The 20214-nt window shown below is 34.8% G+C and overlaps 1 protein-coding gene across 5 annotated transcripts in view; it reads left to right on the top strand.

Moving 5' to 3' along the window:
- CDK8 (cyclin dependent kinase 8) overlaps positions 1-20214 on the top strand; it is a 107779-nt gene that overhangs the window by 76735 nt on the left and 10830 nt on the right. For 3 of the 5 annotated variants that reach the window (XM_036917377.2, XM_036917376.2, XM_036917375.2), the window contains 3 exons: positions 10448-10505; positions 12808-12939; positions 20070-20213. In XM_036917377.2, coding sequence (XP_036773272.1) covers positions 10448-10505; positions 12808-12939; positions 20070-20213 — 334 coding nt within the window. The remainder of the gene's footprint in view (positions 1-10447; positions 10506-12807; positions 12940-20069; position 20214) is intronic. The other 2 variants (XM_057490155.1, XM_036917378.2) reach the window with 1 other exon arrangement.

Genomic DNA, 20214 nt, shown 5'->3' with positions numbered 1-20214 from the left:
CCCTGATTTTTTTCAGCCTTACTCTTAACCACTTATCTGTACTTCCTCATCTTTTGAAGAAGTCCATCATATTCCTCAAATGTTTAGTGCAAGAAAAATGTTGAGAACAATTGGCTAAAGTGTGTGTCTCTTTGAATATAGAAAAAAAGTATAGTACCAGATAAAGTATATTTTATTTCAGGAGATTGAAACATATTTCATAACAATAGAATGATTAAATTGTAGCAAAGAACGTTTGGTTTGTTCAATTTGGCAACTGTACAAAAAGAAATAGAACTATATAATTATGTACCTTGCCATTTTGCTATCAGATGACAAAATTTAAAAAATAACGAATGAGCAAAAATTATAGAAAAAAAGAATGTGATGCAATAGATTTGCTTGGCAGTTTGGGCTGTGTAAAAGAACATATTTTTAAAATAAACATTTACTCAAAAAATTGCATGTTTGGAAACATTCAGTTGACCTAGAAGATAAAGATACACATGATAAGTATTCACAGAGGCACAAACTTAACATTAATCTCTCAGAACACAATAAAGTAAAATTAGAAATAAAAATAGAATTATATTTTCTTAACTATAAGATCATGAATCAAAAGATGTGCTATTTAAGATACAGTGTACCCCTTATCTGCAGGGTGTGTGTTCTAAAAACCCCAGTAGATACCTCAAACCGCAGAGAGTTCCAAACCCTGTACGTGCTATAGGGTTTTTTCCTGTACATGCATTCCTATGATAAAGTTTAACTTATAAATTAGGCACAGTAAGGGATTAACAATAATAAATAATAAAATATAACAATTATAACAATATACTCCAATAAAAATTGTGTGAATGTGGTCTTTCTCAAAATCTTGTACTGTACTCATCCTTCTGATGTGAGATGATAAAATGCCTATGTGATGATATGAAGTCAAGTGAATGATACAGGCATTGTGTTAAGCTACTGACCTTCTCACGGTACATCAGAAGGACGATCATCTGCTTCCAGATGGTAGGCAGTTGACCGTGGAAAGCAAAACCTTTGATAAATGGGGCAACTAGCTCAGAGTTTGAAAGTACAAAAGAAACTCTTTGAGTTAAAAATTGCAAGACATCCCAATGTCAGAATTCTTTGAAATGATAAAAGTAGACCAAAATACATAGCTTTAAACCAGTTGTTTGAAAGGCAATTAAGAAATCAGAAAAACTTTTGGAACATGTTAAAAAGAAGGAATAATAATAGATTATATAAGTTGTTAAGAAAAACACCGAGACTAACCAAAAGTCAGACCACATATGGTAAGAGCAGTTAATATGTGGATAGTATATGTGTCTGAACATACGTTTTTAAAAGTTCATTTTCACTAGCAAAGTAATGCAATAATATTTAGGAGATACCATTTTCTCCTATTGAGTGATATCACTCAGTTGCTGTGCACTGGCAGCATAATGCAGGAGTTAAGGACTAGGCTATGGACACAAACTGCCCTCTTTTGAACCCTAGTTCTGCCAACAAGCCACTATGAAATGGTTATGGTGGACCAACTCAGTTCATCTGAGGCCTTGGTGGCTTTGTTCATCTCATCTATAAATTGAAATATCAATATGTAAATATGGAGTTATTGGGAGAATTTAAAAATCTGTGTAGAGGACCAGGCGCATAACTAACAGGTTGCTATTGTCAAAACTGTCCCTTCGTGGCTTAAAACTCTTCACTGAATTTTTATTTAATGGATAAAAAGGACATTTTATCTGCAAACCAGACCCTGCATTATCTGGTCTCCACCTGTCTTTGTACTTATATTTCCTGCCAGGAAATGCGTATCCCCTGTATATCACGCTCTACCCACAGATGCCTTCTTGAACAAACCAAACTATTTGCCATTTCAGAGCTTTTTTACTTTTCCTTTTGCCTATAAGCTTTTCTTTTGCCCACACCCAGTTGTACAGCACAAGCATGAGGAACCCTTCCACCTCATCCTTCAGGTCCCAGCACACGTCACCTTAGGGAGAGGCCTTCCCTCACCTCCCTATCCAAAGTAGATCCCCCATTTTTCCTTCCCTCACCACCTATGTCATAGTAAGTGTCCATTATTTTCATGGAATACTTTTTTTTTTTTGTCTCTCTTAGCATTTATTACACTTTGTAATTTTGTATGTATTTTACTTTTGCTATTGTCTGTCTTCCCTACAGAGAGGGACCAGGTCTACTTTGTTACCTACCATCTGTCACATACCAAGGATAGTACATGATACATGATGTGCTCTCAGTATGTTGAATGAATGAACACTAACTGCTGTGACAAATTACAACCTAGAAAGTAAGACTTACGTCAAGTGCTTTAAAAAATATTCATTCCTTTTGATCTAGCCATCCTACTTTTAGCAAACCCTGATAAGAACATTATAAAAAATGGTATAAAGGCCATCACAGCATTATTGATAATAATGACAAATCGAAAAAAAATGTATGTGTCTAACAACTAAAAAATAATTGAGCTAATTATGACGTGGAGAAAAGATGAACTATTGTGGAATCATTTAAAATTATTTTTATGGTAAGTTTAAATAAAGTTGTTACAATGTTAAGAGAAAAAGCAGACTACAAAATAGTGGAAATAAAATACTGTGTGAAAAATATCAACAAAAAATGCACCAAGTATACCAAAAAATTGTTAAATCTGGTTAGCAGATTGTATTTTCCTAATCGTATTTGAAAAAAGTTAACTTTTCTACAAGACCGTGTATTATATACTAGAAGGAAGAAAAGGTTTTTTAAAAATTATCAAAAGTATTAACAAAAATTGAAAGTCATGCTGTCATGAAAACTTACTCTATATATGTGTGTGTGTGTGTGTGTGTGTGTGTGTGTATACATATATATGCATATACATATGTAATAAACCAGAAGTTATTTCACACTAAGAAGGGTGTGGGTCATTGCTCTTTAGTGTCATTAGGGAGAAGTATTTCCTTGTCTGTAATAAAATTTTTTTTGTCACTATGTCTTAAAATTATGCTAAATCCCACATGGATCACAGGATATAAAATGTGTATAAAAAATTTAGGGTATTTATTCCAGCTACAGCTTAAGGAAATTACTTAACTAAGTAATATCCTAACTGTTTGACAGCTATCGCTAAAGATATGATAGGTAAGCTGAAATATAAAAACACTAGTACATATACTTGTTCAGAATATGAAACAAACTGGTAGCAAATGAAAAGCAATATATTAGAAAAATAGTAAAAATAGTTGAATATACCTTTACTACTAGAATATAGAGACTCGATAAGAATCTGTAAGCTTAATAACCAAAGTCTTCTCAATAAACAAACTTAGAGGAGTAAATCATCACATGAACATCAATAAAAGATACCCAAATTGAAGTTGCTATTATCAAGCTAATAAAAATTACAAAATGTTATGATCTAGCTATAAGACATAGACATACATTGCTTTGGTTTTTGCAGATTGGCTTTATCATACCTAATACATTATTTTTATTAAAAAATGTTGAATTTGCAAAGTTGATACTTGAACCTTTCAAAAGCAGTCTGTTACTATTAAAAAACCTTATAAATGTTTATACTCTTTACCCAACAATTTGACTTTTAGGAATTTATCAGAGCTATATACAGAAATGTTTGTCATGACATTTTTTTCTTTTATTAAGGAACTTGGAACAACCTAAATGTTTACTAGGTGAGTTATATAAATTATGATGAATCCATGCAATTCATAAAGTTCATATCAGAAACTTCAGATTAAAAAAATCTTCATGATATAATAATGAGGAAAGAGGGTACAAGCAATATATTTAGTGTGATGCCATTTTTTAATTTTTCAAGGAGAAAAAAAGACAAAGCGTATGCTCTGAAATGTTTATAGTGGTTATCTATTTGTTTGGAGATTATAGATGATTTGTTTCCAGTCATCATCCAAAATGTTTGTGCTTTTCTTCATTTTCCATATATCCATTGAGCACGTATTACCTTTGAAACTTAAAACACAAGATTCTAGTTTTAGAACAATAAAGCTATTGTTATTTGATCTGATAATTCTACTTTTGAAACTTTATCCTAAGGAAATTAACCTAGCGCGTGTGTGTGTGTGTCAGGATTTTGTGAGGGGTGAGGTGGAGAAAGACAATATCAACAGTAGCATCATTAGGGTTGGTGCCAAAAGTAGTGTTAGGAGGGGGACTATAACCAACTCTCTGCTGGTAGAGGAATACAGTATAGTTAGTAAAAGTAATAAACATCCAGATTTGTCAAGAAAATAATACTTGGGAAGACAGGATGAAAAACAGTTACTACTCAGTGATTACCGTTATATATATTCCAAATAAATAAGTTAACATTGTTTAGAATAATATCTGGAGTAACAGTGATTTTCAGATTGGAAAACAAGTTATACTTTTTTTTTGTAAATTGGTTAAATTTATAATAAATGAATGAAACTGGAATTAATATGGAAACCAAAAGATCTTTGATATCCTATTTTTTCCCCTCAAAACCTCTCCTTTAAGATACATTTGATCTCCTTAATGTTATTCAGGTTTCTAGTCGTCCAATATAGTTTATCTTTTCTTTCTTACTTGACTCTTCATTAGATCCTTTGTTTAAACTGTGTTATAAAACTACCATTTTACAAAAAGACAGTTAAATGAGTCAGACTTGGAAAATACAATTTTGTCTGTAAGAGAATACACATATATTAATATGTGCATACATGAATAGGACATACCTGTGCCTAGAAATTTAAGTTTGTTTTCTATTGCATATGGTTTCTGTTCTGTGCACCCATGTCCCATTGTTAAGGAAATGTACATTGCCTCTGCTAGTCTCTGCGACAGTAAGAAAATGATCTCTATGTCAATGAAAAAAGGAGGTTATATTACAGATTGATATTGTTTAACTTAAACTGGAATTCTGTGTCTCAACTGCCTAAAATGGGCGGCTTAAGAATTTTGAAACTTGAAAACTCAAAGTTCATTGGCTTAAAAGATATCTGTTTTAAACTTTAATAATCTGAATCATTTGTTATTTGAAATACATTCAATAATGATGTTCACAATTTGGTGAAAAACCATTTCATTTAATTTTGTATTACCTAAGAGACAGTAGATGGAAACAAATAGAGTTAGTAGACTGGCCTGGAGGAGAGTTTGAAGGGCATATGGGAAGGAAATGTCATCTTTTATTAGCACACTTACTCTTACAAATTTAATGCTTATTTCAAACTTATGTCATAAATCATCTCAACCTAATTCCTCTTCTCCCTGAAAGAGGACTTCTTAGATAAGGAAAGAACTAGTCAACATACCTCTATTTCCGATACTGCCAGTGCGTGATACACTGTACTGAGCGCCCCTGCCCTACCCCGCAGAGGGTGCAGACTAGCTCTGTGGTTGTTTGATGTGATAGAAGGCACTAGTGGATTCTTGAGGTACCCTGTCTCCTGCTCCTCATCTTCTAGATTAGCTCCTGGTCTTTCCCATTTCAGTCAGGTCAGATATCATCACCTTTGTGCAACTCTTCCTTGGCTGAATTCACCCCACCCATCAGACTAAACTATGGCAGCTTTGCTGGAAGGAACTATTTGTTTGTTGAACTCTAGTCCCTTAGTGCCTCCTAAGTCAATCAATACACGAGTGAATGGGTAGTACTTGAACTGCTTACTGTGGAGAGTGAAGTTAGGTTTTACAATTAGCATTCATGTTCTTATCAGGAAGCAGATAGAATTTGTTAAGAATTCTATACATCTTATTCAAATTTATACAAAAGGCAAGAAACAACTTTACTAGAATTTGATAATTTTTCCTTTAGTTTAAAGGTATTCAACAGCAATACTGGAGTAAAATTTAGTATAGAGGTAAGAAATAATACATTGATAGCTCTAAAGAAAAAGTGAAAACTATTATAAAGACATCTGCCAGATGTCATTCAGTGGATTTCCAGATTTCTATTTGTAACTTAACTCCTTAGAAGACTTCATTAAAACAATTAAAAAAAAATTACCGACTGTATGTCTATTAAAAACTTTATTGCCCTTATTTGAATCTCATATGTACGTGTATGCCTCTAGGTTATGTTGTTTTAAGCATTTGTGAAAGATTAATTCTGGACAAATCTTGGAAAAGAACACTGGCAGTGATTTCTTGTGGACGAGTCTCCTTTATTCATAGAGCTATCAAAAATCAAATTTTCCTGTTGACTCAAGTCTCTATTTTTTTCTTGATATATTAGTGAACATATGAAGACTCCTAGAACATTTTCACCCCTAGAATAAAAAGTTCTTGTTGTTTACTTGACCAGTATGCCAGCATTCTCCACTTCCACACCTACGTCAGATACCTCAGATTGATAATGGCCATGTCCTGATCAGCCCAATCTCTGTCTTTCTCAAAATGGAGCTCTCTGCAGTCCTTACGTTTCCATCAGAATTGGCTCCTTAAATGAAACCAATTTGCCACCCCTGCTGTATTCCGAAATTATCAGTGTGCTGTTCCCTAGCATGACAGATTCTGGAGAATAGACAGCTTCCATAAGAATGGTTATCTCTACAAAGAAAACATCTTTCTTTAGGAAATATCAATAAGGTGTTTTTTTTGAAACACAACCACAGAAAACAAGAAAAGCCATGAGACTATAAAACAAGGACTTGTTCTTTTTATTACAAACAGTTTTTTTCTAGGAAAAATAAAACATCAAGAGAAGGACATCAAAGTTTCACAGAAATAAGTATACTTCAAACAAGTATTTCATTGTTCAGCAAACAATAAAGGGTATTATAAATAATTTCTGTGCATAGCATAGTTATATGCACTTGAGGATGTTGTCATGACATCACATACTTTTAAGTTATGTTGGACCTCTGATCTCCATAGCAACAAATATAGTTTAATGGAATATATGCATCAAAATATTACCAGCAAATTTCTGTATATTCTTTTAGAAGATTGTTTGCTAGCATATAAAAAGATCACAGACATTTACCAAAGTTACGGTTATTACTAATCATTTCATGTATCAATCAGCAACTACTTGGAAATCTTGACTATAGAGCTAAAAACTGCTACCAAATTCTCCTACTGATAGATAAAACAGAAAGAAAATAAATAAGTATTTTTTGGAGAATAGAATATTCTGTTCAACAAGACATTAAGCATTAAAACACAAATTATCCCTCAAATCTATTGAAGTCTTCTTTAATACTGATTAGGCAACAAAACAGAAATACTGACCAGAGTATTATGATCATTAGGGCCTTTCTGCCTTTTTCTTTGAGATTTCCATTAGATTGCATTCACAAAAGAAATTTAATGTTATATTTGTCTACTGAATCAGTATATCGTGCCCTGGGGTATATGGAATACTACCATGGAAAATAACAGGAGGAGGGAGCCGTTGTTTATAAAGAGCATTATTAAAACAATACTTAACACTATTTTCTTTTGTTTATGATTATATAGCATGCCCAAGCTGAATTTAAACTCCCCTAAATTGTTGGTAATGGCTTTAGTCCCAAGACCTGCTTCAGATCGTTCAATAGGTAGTGTAATTTTTAATCAGTGAACTGTAGCTTTGGTCCCAAACCCCAGTACTAGGCCAGACCTTGACTTAACAAAGAAACTTTACTCCTCACCAGTGCTCAAACCCAAGTTTAGAACCTGACCAGTCCATTACATCTAGAATAAAATGAACAAGAGGGAGTTTTTCCCCCTTGCTTAGTAGCAGGCCACCCAGGGCTACTCAGATCCGGGCTTAGCTGCTGAATGTGAAGAAAGCAAAAGAGAAAAGAGATCTTTTCTACTCTGTCTAAACTAAAACGAGGAGAGGGATGCCCATGTGTGCTTGTGCTTTTTGCCAGGTATGGAGATAATGTTTTAGGACTGAGCACCCCAGTGCTGGAAAAGCCCATCACAGCAAACCAATTTTTCAACTTGTACCTTTTGGACAAGGGAGTGGCATTTGGCGTGTGGTGGAGGAGTGACGGCTGGGTGATGAAAGGGCTTTAAGTTTTTGTTTTTAATTAAAGTATCATCGATGTACAGTCTTATGATGATTTCACATACACAAAACAGTGGTTCAACATTCCACCCATCTTATCAAGGAAAGGGCTTCAGCTTTTAACCTTTAACTTTTATAAAGTATGTGCATTATAGTGTGAATTGTTTATAACCAGAATGTATTCATGTATTAGGTCACTAAGGGGGGAAAAGAATCAGATTTTGCCAAGTAGCACAGAGGAAAGGGCTTTGGGGACAGAAATAATGGGAGAGCACCAACACCGTTGTGAAAAGTCTAGTCACAGGCCTCTGAGAACACGGGTGTGGCAGGAGCAGTGGGGATTGGTGGACAGGGGCTGGAGAGAGTGGGAAGGATCTTCCAGGTGCTGTCCATCCCATCATTAGGACTGTAGATCTTTATCACAGGTGGTGAGGGACCAATTAAGGTTGAGATAATATTTTAGTAGTAATAATAATAAAGCACAGCAAAAGCACTCATAGAACTTTTTGAAACGGTTCATTCATACCACTGTTACTCTCTTTGTTCTAGTCCTTATGGCACATTTAGGTAATCACAGTCTGTATGTCATTTTGTGTTTTGCTTTTTTCGCCTAACTTCTTGTTATAATTTTCCCTGTTACTATGGAGGATTTTAAGCAAGGGAGTGAAAAGATCAGCGTTGTCTTTTAAGAAGATAATCCTAGCAACAGTGCAGAAGTTGGATTTGATTGAAAATAATCAGAATGGGTTTAAAGAGTAAGGAATGTGTTCCAAAGATGTTTAAGTCCTGCCCTGAGGAACCAGGAGAAGAGAGTGCCAGGACGAGCGTGACAGTTCCTTCCTGAGCCCACGTTGTGAGCTAAGAGCAGTCCTTTCCCCTCAGCCAGACAGACGTGCTCCGTGAACGCTCTTGCAAAGTCCTCCTCTGCCTCCCATCATTGAGCACTGGTCTGTCTTTGGTTTGAAGTAGGCTGAGCTCTAAGGGTCTCTGCAGAGGCTGACTCAGTGGTGACTGATTCACACAGGGCGTGAAAGCCGGTTTATTTGTGCTGGGCAGCCCTTGCCTGTAGCTCACAGGGAGCTTCTCAGTGGTGCTTAGCCCTTGACCCCAGAGGTCAGGAGTGTGAGGTGGTAGAGGTTCTGGAACTTTTTCTTGAATACAACAGTATTATTATTACAATAATGCACATTAATTTTAAAACTTGCTGTGTAAAATTACTTGCAGAGTAATAAATTAGGAAGGGAGATGGAGTAGATTCTCCTGCTTCTTCAGTCTCGTTGATTATGCTTAACACAAGTCATTTAATCTCTCTGATGCCTCGTTTCCTCACCTTAAAAAATGTAGGGATTTTTAACCTCTGAAATGTATGTGCTACCATTTCAGCAATATCTTTTCTTTCTGCCTGGGGATAAAAAAATAATTTTGATCTGTAGTCGTTGATAGAACAATATACCCCAAGTTACTTCCTGTCAGTAATTGCATACCGGCTTTTGCTCAATATGGTGAGGGAAGCCTGTGACCTGACTGCCACTGTAAACAGCCTTCATTGAAATCTTTCATTTTAAGGTTGCTTTGATCAGTATTTACAAGGCATTCTAATCTAGTTTCACTTTTACTTAGCAGGGGGGTAGGATTTCAGGTCAAGTAGGTCACGGACAGCAGGACACTTGGGGGCTGCTGCCTTCGTGCCCTCTCCCGCCCTGCCTCGCCCTCCCCGGCCTCTTCCTCCTTCCCATCTTCTTCCTTCTTGAAGAGGGGGGCGGCCCTTATCTGTTGGCATAATGAATGTCACTGTAACAGATTTTGGATGACAGTTAATCCTTTGTATTTTTGACTTTAAAGCTGTTTGAAATACTACTTTTATAAAATCTCACTTTAAATTTTAGGTTCCTTTTTTGTTTAAAAACCTCAAAACTGTTCAGGTCAGGAAAAATTCCTGTAATTTTGCTTAACTCATTTAGGAAAGATTTTATTGACATCTCTATATAATTTTTGTTGTTTAAACAGATGCATATTTACCATTTCCAAATAAAGGACTAGGTGGCTCCTTCCTTGTAATGAATGTGTTACTTAGTGTTCAGTCATCTTTGAAGATTCATTTTCTATTAAAGTGGCAGGATATTTTATATTATTGAAAGAATTAAAACGACCCACATTTTAACTTTCTGTCAGATGCTCCACAGTAGTGAGAACAGACTGATAAAAGAGCTAAGAAAAAACTTAGCTCTACATGGAGAAAAGCACTGCCATGTTTGGACCTTCATTAATTTGCATATTGCTTTGCATATATACACATAAAGTTTCTTTGGTGACTTCCTGTGTTTGATTTTAATTTTTTGAGTAAATGAGGTTTTTTTTAAAAGTGAATTTATGTTATATTGGCATATTGTCTATTTAAAAGAAACCACTGCTGTCTACTGAAAAAAAAACACTATTTTGTTTCCACAGAAACCTGCTAATATTTTAGTTATGGGTGAAGGTCCTGAGCGAGGAAGAGTAAAAATTGGTATGTTATATCTTTGATAAGTCACAGTGTAGCACTCTGTGTTAAGACTTTCGTAGGCAGCTATGTCACTTCTAATTTTTGCTGTAATAATATGCATATATTCACATAGTTCCATATGATCGAAGTCATTTCTAAAGAGTATACATTAAAAGTGTTTCACACTCTTGAAAGGTGTCAGGCAATCCTTAGAGACTGAAGTGTTTTAATTATAAAATAAGCTGTGCACGTTTCTTAGAAACCTTTACCTTCATTAAAAGCAGCCTGTAGAGGTGAGTAGCTTCTATCCATGTTGGAAGCCAGCCTCACCTTTAGTCACAAGGGCATACAGCATACTAGTAATAATACATCAGTTCTGTTCATCTGAGCTAGATTCGATCAGAGCAGACGCCTCCGTTGACCTCACCTAGATCAGGGATTACAGAGGAGGGAAACCACCAAGACCAGATAGGTACAGAACCGTGAGCTCTAATAAGCCTTTGCCTGATGCCTAAAACATGAATGAGCATTCTGTACCTTGGCATGTTTTCTAATAGCAGCTCTGTTTTCTTACAGATCAGAGCAAAATTTATCCATTTATCATCTGATAACCTCCAAGGATAGAACTGAATTTATTTATTCTAACTGGTTATTTTTTTCTTTGTCGTTTCTAAGTTGTGTTTGTCACATTTATTTAGTTTGTTTTGTGTGTGGGTAGAAGAAATGTTACGACTAAAATACATTAATTTAAAGGCAGCAGGATTATGGGAGTATATAACAAAGTAAATAGTAATTTCTGGTTGCAAGATTTAATACAAATTAGAGTTATCAGCTGATCTGTACCATTTCGTGAACAAAGAAGAAACCTAGATGTTCCTAACCCTTCTTCCCTATAAATTCCCCAAATCTCACTTTCACTTCTAATTAGACTTTTGAAATACTCTTTTATGATATGAACTTTGCAAATTTTTTAGTAGAACATTGGCTATACCTTAGAGTACCCCCAGCCATCAACTTCCTCTGAAAACCAGGCCCTGCCAGTACTTACCTCAGTGTCATCAAATGCCTAAGTCCTTAGGTACACTTTTAAAAGATTTTGTCCAATTCAATTTGGTGGCATCAAATTAAAATGAAAGTTCAAAGCAATGCAAAATATAAAAGACCCAGCCAAGCATTGGTTGTAGATGCTTTTTTTACTCTAAGATTTGGGGAAAATTTATATATTAAAATAGTTTGGAATTATACCTCTATATAATCTGTATGATGGTTTAGGGGATGCCAACAGCTTAAAGCATTCACATTTAAGAAGAAATATTAATCCTTCTGTAAAACAGTATTTAGTAGTCTGACTCATGGTTTTATATTCTTTGCCAAATTTCTGTGTTGCTTTTTTTAACCTCCTTAATTAAGCAGATTATACTAGGGTCACTTCATTAAAAATGTGTAGTAGGAGAGCAGAACTAAACAAATGGTGAATCAGTCTTGAAATTTCTGAATAGGTGGTATGAATAGTAATTGTTCATTCAGCATGTTTTTGGCAAAAGCTGTGTGTAATGACACTATAGTTGATACCGAAAGGGACAGAGAGATGAAAAAGCATAGTTTTGCCTTTAAGAAGATTACAATTTAGTGGGATCAACAGCTGTGCCTGAATAACTACACTACATATTACACTGTGTTAAATGCCATGACTGTATCTTACTGTGGCTTCAGCTCAACAGGAACTTATGACATTTGTCAAATCACTTGATTTCTTCTAACCTCAGTTTCCTCATTTGAAAAAGGAGGTGATTTAATTATATGGCCTTTAAAGGTTTTTTCAGCTCAAAAAAAAGATACAATGACTCTTTAAAATTAAGTTAGTAAATTCAACCCAAATAAGTGGGGGAAATACTGGTGTTAGCATGCTGTATAGTCAGCCTCTGATTACGCCCGTGAGCAGGCTTACTCATGCAAGTAATGGAAAGCCTTCGTCTGACTGATCTAGTTCCCCGTGCTTGTGACCAATACAAAGAATGAAAACGCAGTTTAACAACACTGTCGCCAGTGGTGGTGACAGACGGAAAGAAGTCTGCCCAGAGGGGGTGGGTCACCCTTCACCTCTGGGAGCAGAGGCTGTCTGTAACCCTGTTTGATGAGTGAGCATCTCAACTGTGTTTTATGTTTAGACTTCTGAAAGGGGTGAGATGTTTTGTTGTTTTTTTCCCCCTTGAATTGAGCACATTTTTCATATCTTCTTAAATTAACAATGGTAAAATTGGAATAATCAATCAAATGAATTAAAAACCTGTTTATTTAGCATTATTACATTTTTTTCTCTTCACAGCTGATATGGGCTTTGCCCGATTATTTAATTCACCTTTGAAGCCTTTAGCAGATTTGGATCCAGTAGTTGTAACATTCTGGTACCGAGCCCCAGAATTACTTCTTGGAGCGAGACATTATACCAAAGCTATTGGTGAGTAGAACTAATTAAAATTCCAAGACATTTTACAAGTGACTTTGCACAGATTTCTATATATTTTTAAATCAATTCAAATACTGAAAATTTTAAAACTAAGAGCAAAAACTAGCCTAAAATTCCACTGCCAAGAAACATCATCATTAGTATTAGGAATGTATCTCTCCCTGATAGATAAACTGATATTTTTTAAGAATTGTAATATATGGGATCATACTATGCATCCTAAGTAAAAAGTATTTTAAATTTACTTGGAAAAGAAAAACATAGTAATATATTTCTAAATCACTGAACTTCAGACAAATGTTTCCTTCACCAAAACATATAATAGATTCTAAAAGATCCTCTTAAAGTTAAGAAAAAAAGGTTATGAAAAAGAGTGTAGGACATTTTAATTCACTTTTCAATTTTTGATAGTGTTGATTACCTCCCTGTTATAAAGAATTAGGAAATCAGTGCTCTTATACTTCTTCCCCCACCTCTCAGTTTATAAGCCATATTAGTATTATCACTTTTACCATCATTACTACTATGACTTTGTCAATATTTACATTTATTTTCAGTTTGTAAACCATATTTTCACAGTTGTTTGTACCTAGATTATGTATTATAATGGATTCGGTGCTTAGCTACCGTAGTCCTTTTACCACTTTTCCATTACAGACATCTTTATTCTGCTTCATTTTATTTGGTTGAATTTTATCAAGTAGCTTTTTCTTATATTAGTTTGCCTTTCTTTTTTCTTTAATTGCATGTCTGTATTGCTTCCTTACCTCGTTCTGTGTCCTCCAGGATGGTCCGGAACCCACCTTCCTTTTGTTGGATAACTCCGTCCTGAAGTCTTCTGTGCATTGCTCTGTTCTGGATTGGTTTTCATCCTGGCTTTTCCTTTATTTTAATTCCTCCGGGTTGGGTCTGTTTCTGGATTTCATGATTTTGTTCCTTATTTTGCAACAGCATACTCTCAAACAGCTTCCTTCCTCCCTTCCTTTCCTTCCTTCCGTCTTAGAGGCATATTTCCTCATTCTTGTATTTCTGAAAAAATTCTTTATTATACTTGACAGTTTGTCAGGTTTTAAAATTCTTTGTACAAAATAATTTTCCCTCAGAATTTGATGAAGTGCCTCCAAGCATTGTCTGTTAGCAACAGTGTTACTCATGAAAAGTCTCCTGTCCCTCTTATTCTCACTCACTGGTGGATTATCTGGCGCTGTTTCTTTCTGAAAATAAATAGCATTTCGCATCCTTAGATTTAACTGTGATGTGCTGGCCACTTGATAGGTACAGTCCATCTGAAGGTCACGTCCCCTATCCCATATCTGTGAAAAACTCTCTTGTACTAGTCTTTTGATTTCCTCCCATCTGTTTTCTTTTGTTCTCTTTCCTAAACTGAGGGGAAGCAGAAGGATGGATCCTTTATACCACTTTGCTTCTCATGTTTTTCTGCCTTTATGACTTTTTTATTTCCAAGAATCCGATTGTTCTCTGATTATTTATTTTTCATAACATCTTATATTGTTTTATGGGAAGAAAAGCATCTCAGATATTTGTGAGGACAGTGATAAGGGTGCTTAAAAATTGTTCATAATTGTACTCCTGGAACAACTTTCTTTTCTTTCTTTTCTTTTTATTTTTTATTACTATTATATTTTGTTGAAATATAGTTGATATACAATATTATATTGGTTTTAAGTGTACAACATAATGACTCAGTAGTTAACTACATTTTTAAATGCTCACCCCAACTAGTGTAGTTACTATTTGTCAATATAGGGTGGTGTTTCAGAGTTATTGACTATATTCTCTCTCTACTTCCATTATCGTGACTAATTTATATTATGATTGAAATTTTGTGCCTCTTTATCCCCTTCACCTATTTCACCCACCCTCCCACCTCCCCAATGTGTTTTCTTTGTAGATACTCTTCTTATTTATATGTCTTAGTCTCTCCTGTCCATGTGGCAAGTGTTCATCCACTTGTTTGTGATCCTTAATTGTCTCTGTATTTAAGAATCAGGTTATAAAAAGCTGCTTGAGAACTTTGTGTGCATAGATCACAGGACTCATAGATTGGCAGATTTAACTTTGGGGTGATCCAGCAGAGAACTGTCATTAACCGGGGGAACTTGTAAACACTCAGTGCTCTGAGGACATTCCAATTCTTTAAGGGAAGAATCCTCCAACTTTGGCCCAAGCTCTGTTATACCTGCTAGCCCAGGGCAGTGGAGGAAAGTGGGAGGAAGAGGACCAACCATTCAAAACACAAACTGTAGCTGGTATTCCCAAGTAGAGAATCTTCCCAGATTGTGCAGGACACATCTGCTCCCTACTCAGCAATAATACTATGGTTTGCAGCCTTGTTTTTGCCGTTTCGTCTGCTTTCTGTCTTCCAGAAAGGCTCTTACACATCTCTGCCTAGATGAGGTCTTCCCATGTCCAGTCTCTTCACTCAGGTCTTAAGTCAAAATACTACCTCTTTAGCAAGAACTTCCATGATCACGTAGCCAAATTGTCTGTCCTACCTCCTATCACATTCCCATCTAACTGTCTTGGCAGCATTGAATAAAATCTAAAATCCACTAAAATGGATAGTTCTCTCCTAGCTGTTCACCACTGTAGGCCAGTGCCTATGTGGTACATAGTGAGAACTTAGTCTTCTGTTGAATAAATGAATCTTGTCCATTATAATCTTCTCCTGCTTTTTTACTGCTATGGATTTATACCTTTATTACTTTGTTGCCTTTCAGTATATACTCAAAAAGGGAAAAGGTGAAATACTTGTGATCATTCCCCCATATTAATCTTGAATCCAACATGTCTTTTTTCAAAAAATCTTCATGTTCACTCTTCTTCATACCTGCTTTCAGATCACATTTTATTTTATAGAAAAATAAAGGTAGATAAGTTAGTTAGACACGAGACTTCTCTGTACTATCTTTATGAATTTTCTGTAACTCTAAAATTATTCAAAAGTAAAATATTTTAAAATGCAATTATAAGGCAAAGTTAAAATTTTTGAAGCTAGTTCTGATTTTGAATACACATTATTACCTGGCACACATTTGGTTATCTTTTTTACAATTGTGTTCTAAATACTTAGCATGTAACTAATATGATACATAGCTGTCTTTTTCAAGTAGAAAATGAATATTTAAAAGCACTAGTACTTTTGGTAAAACATATTAACAGACTCTACAAGTAAGGAAGTGATTACTTAATCTTAGCTGCTGTTACCTGAAAATGTGAAACTTTAAATTGATTTAAATGAAGGAAAAAATATACTATTACAGAAGCTTGTGACTGGCTCACTATTTAATTTTTTTCCTTTTTCTTAAAAAATTATTTTTTATTGTGAATATTAAGATTTGTACAACCTGTGACTCATGCGGACATTCTACAGTCCAGTGGTTTTAATGTAGGGCTTTTAAGTCACAAAGTTAAATTGCCAGTGGCTAGGTAGATTCCCTTGTTTAAATGGCTTTATAATTTGGGAAAGAGAAGGCCTTTGTGCATATTTTTTCTGTCTTCCTTCTTATCAACATCAACATTTATTGGGTAACTATTAGATAAACTAAAAAATTAAGAGAAACCAAAATGAATGTCAGTTATGTAGTTTACATTTGAGAGATCTCCAATTCATTTGAGAACACAGTATAAATATATGCATAAAATAATTTTGTCATCTTTGAACAATGGAAGTAACAAAGACTGGCAGTCTACCTTGTAGCCTTAGGTCTGTCACCCTGGTGTGTGTGTGTGTGTGTGTGTGTGTGTGTGTGTGTGTGTGTGTGTGTGTGTGTGTGTGTGTGTGTGCAAGGCATTTAGTTCTTTACCCTCATTTTCTGAAAATTAGAATTTAGCCTAAGTCATCTCTTAGATCCCCTTCAACTCTCAAAGTTCTATGACATTAGATAAAAACAACTGCCTTCTGATGTAGGAAGATCACAGAGGTACCTACCTGAGTGCAAATGATAGAATCCCAGTCCATTGTCAGCTCCTCTGCAGTGGTGGTCCCCACTCCGTGTACATCTGGCTTGGCCAAGAGCAATCTTGGAGAACTTTTCTTCTATTAGAACATTGGCTCAAGAAGGTTATAATATAGGTATCTTACAAATTGCTTTTTTTTGTCTGAGAGAGAGAAATGATACATAAGCCATTTTAATACAAACTTTTAAAAATAGAATAAAGGAATAAAAAATGAAACTTTGATTGTAGTCTCTCTCATTTGGACCATTCCTCCCATTATCTGTGTTAGTACACTAATATCCCAGTAAAGTGCTCAGCAAATTCCCCACACGGCAGTTAGAGCTGCTTACCAAGAACTTCTCAGTATTTTGACATCCCCCTCAGATAGTTGTAATGTGAGCGGCTGATGGGAGAACCTTTATAGTTGAATTTACATATTATTAGCTGACTATGTTCATATGTTCCTTTTAAGAGCATTATTATAAGGGTTAAATCTGCTAGTGGAGTTTAGTGGATTTTGTTAACTGAAGTAAGAATCAGCAAAAGAGCATAGGGAAAATCTGAACACATCCAGTTAACATGTTCCCACCCTCTATTAAAAACAGATTTTAGTGCTTCAGTCACTTTTTCAGTTGTGTGGAACTGCAAGCTAAATCACAAAACCAAAAAGAGGAAATAATAGGATAGTGAATATTGTCTTCCCAGGGACAAAGTTGCATTCAGTGTTGAGGGTTTTGGGTTTTTGTTTGTTTGACTTTGTGGAGAAGGCTGAAAGAGGGGTATCAATCTTTAATTAATTAGTAGTCACTAAAGCCATCTGAAAAAGTTTTACTAAAGTATGGACACTTAAGCGTAGATATTTATAGTCAAGTAATTGAAGTCTACTGATTATGTGACATTCTGTCAAATGGGAAATACACAATAAAAGGAGAGTAAGAATTTGCTGGTTTATTTGGATAGAAATTTCTTATTAACAGACCTATTTATTAATACATTATTTAACAAATTCCCCTCCCCTCAGTCCCCCTTTTGGGTCTATGGAGTATGACAATTGCTCTCTGCTTTGCCTGGTAAGCTCAATAGCTACAAAAGATTATCGGAGATTTTGAGAAGTAGATGGGATTTATATGATGCTAATTTAGGAAGTCTTTCTAGGAGTTAGGCAGGTAGTTCAGCAGGAAAGGATTTTATGCAAACTTGGCACAACCTGGAAAAAATAGGCAAGATAGGAAGGAGATACTATTTACAAAGATTTAGAAATTTGTTTGAAATAGTAGCTTGATCAGCAAATTCAGGATTAACATTTGGATCAGGATTTTGAAGAAAGGAAAGGAAGGAAGGATGGTAAATTGATAAAAGGTAAAAGATAATAGAAAAGATGTAAGGAAAGATGTTGCTAGAGTAAGGTTAAGCAAAGTTCAATAAACTTATTTTTTCCTAACTTTTTATTTTAAAAGCAATATAGCTTAAAGATAGCTAAATTGCTTACTTACCTCTCATCTGCCATTACATATTTGATTTTCTTCTTTAGAAATTTTATAGCTAACCAGATAAGTTATTACAGGGTTTCTTGGGTGCCATGAGTTGTGTTAAACATACAAACTGACCCACCAGCTCTTTTTGTGAACCTGCTTAGCTTGCCTATTTCCCTTTGATTAAGACCAGCAAAGGTCAAGTTTATATGGGGGTACCTGTGTAAAAAGAGTAATCACAAAACAGTTTTCCCGTTTACTTTCTGATGCTAAAGACAAAATAACTTGCCTTATATTTTGTTGATGAGACTCTGCCATATGGTGGTGTTGGCTAGACTTGTTCTTTGGTGTGGAGAAAACTGATACGCAAACACAGCATCATTTTTTAGATCGTTTGCAGTCAGCCTGTATAATCTTTAAGTAAATAGATGATAAATTTGTTACTCTGGAGTGTAAATATGCATTTTACATTAAATGAAATACCTAAATTTCAGTTTTAGAGGTCGGAAATTCTGTTATGTATAAACATTTTTTTTTCCTCATTTTCAACTTAAGTGACAATTATTAACATACCTGAATAATCAGCTTTAATAAAATAGTGATTTTTATCTGTCCCTCTGTAGTTTATATTTACTACAGGTATTGGTTAGATCTGTCAAAAACCACTTATTATCTGTTGTGTGTATGCCACTGTACTTAGTGCGGAAAGGTTAACCTTGTTAGCTTAGGGATTTGTTCAGAGAAGAAATAAAATACTTTCAGCTTTAAATTCTAAATTGGCATATAGGTCTTTCCTCTTCTAATATAGTTCTGTTGAGTAAAAATTTAATATGAATGAAAGAAAGTTCTGTATCTTACAGTGAATGAAGTGAATTTGTTGTGCACAGTAGAATCCATTTGCCTGGCTTCTATAATAATTCCTATAAATCTGTAGCATTTATGTCTATTTGAAGATAGTATTTTTCCCCTTGTTTTCTTATCCTTATTAAATACTTAAAATTGCAAAATCTGATACTGCTATGGGATAAAGAAACACTTTGAACAAAAAACTTCCAAGTAGAAATGCTTTGTTTCAATAGAATATTTGAGGTCAGGCACTGTCTTTTTGTTGTTGGAGTAGCACCTTGCTAACTAGTGCAAATGTTAGAAGATAATTATTAAACTTTACAAATTAGCAAGCACATCAACTAGATAAACGAATTATTTTTTACTTCAAAAAATTGTGCTGATTGTTTTTGGCAAGTATACCCAGTTTCAAAGACTGGGTTTTCTCTTTGTTTATTTTTGTTTGGTTTTGTTTGTTTATGGTTCCCATGCTCCATATGCAGCTTTGTATGTATTTTGTAGGTTAAGGTAATGTTTGAGGCATGTAAAGCTCACCAAGAATTTAGCTAACAAATTTGATTTAAACCTGGAATCAAGTCACTGGGTGGGACGGAGGTATAACAGGGAATTAAAAATTGGGAGGGGTGGTGTGGGACTATATATTGCCAAACAATATTCAATGATAATTGTAATTGCATAGGAATTAATGTGACCTAGTAGGAAAAGAAAAGAAAGAAAAAACACTCCCTGCCAAGATAAAAATGCATTTTCTTTTGGAAAGAACCGTTTTATTTTCCTCCTTTTTCTTTTTTCCTTTCCTTTTTTTTTTCTTTTCTTTTTTTCTTTTTTCTTTTTGTTTTAAAGATATTTGGGCTATAGGGTGTATATTTGCAGAACTACTAACGTCAGAACCAATATTTCACTGTCGACAAGAGGACATCAAAACTAGTAACCCTTATCACCATGACCAGCTGGACAGAATATTCAATGTAATGGGATTTCCTGCAGG

This window comes from Manis pentadactyla, chromosome 2, assembly GCF_030020395.1.
Source record: "Manis pentadactyla isolate mManPen7 chromosome 2, mManPen7.hap1, whole genome shotgun sequence".
Classification (NCBI taxonomy): domain Eukaryota; kingdom Metazoa; phylum Chordata; class Mammalia; order Pholidota; family Manidae; genus Manis; species Manis pentadactyla.
The sequence above is the reverse complement of the archived record's forward strand: the minus strand, read 5'-3'. Positions and strand labels throughout refer to the sequence as shown.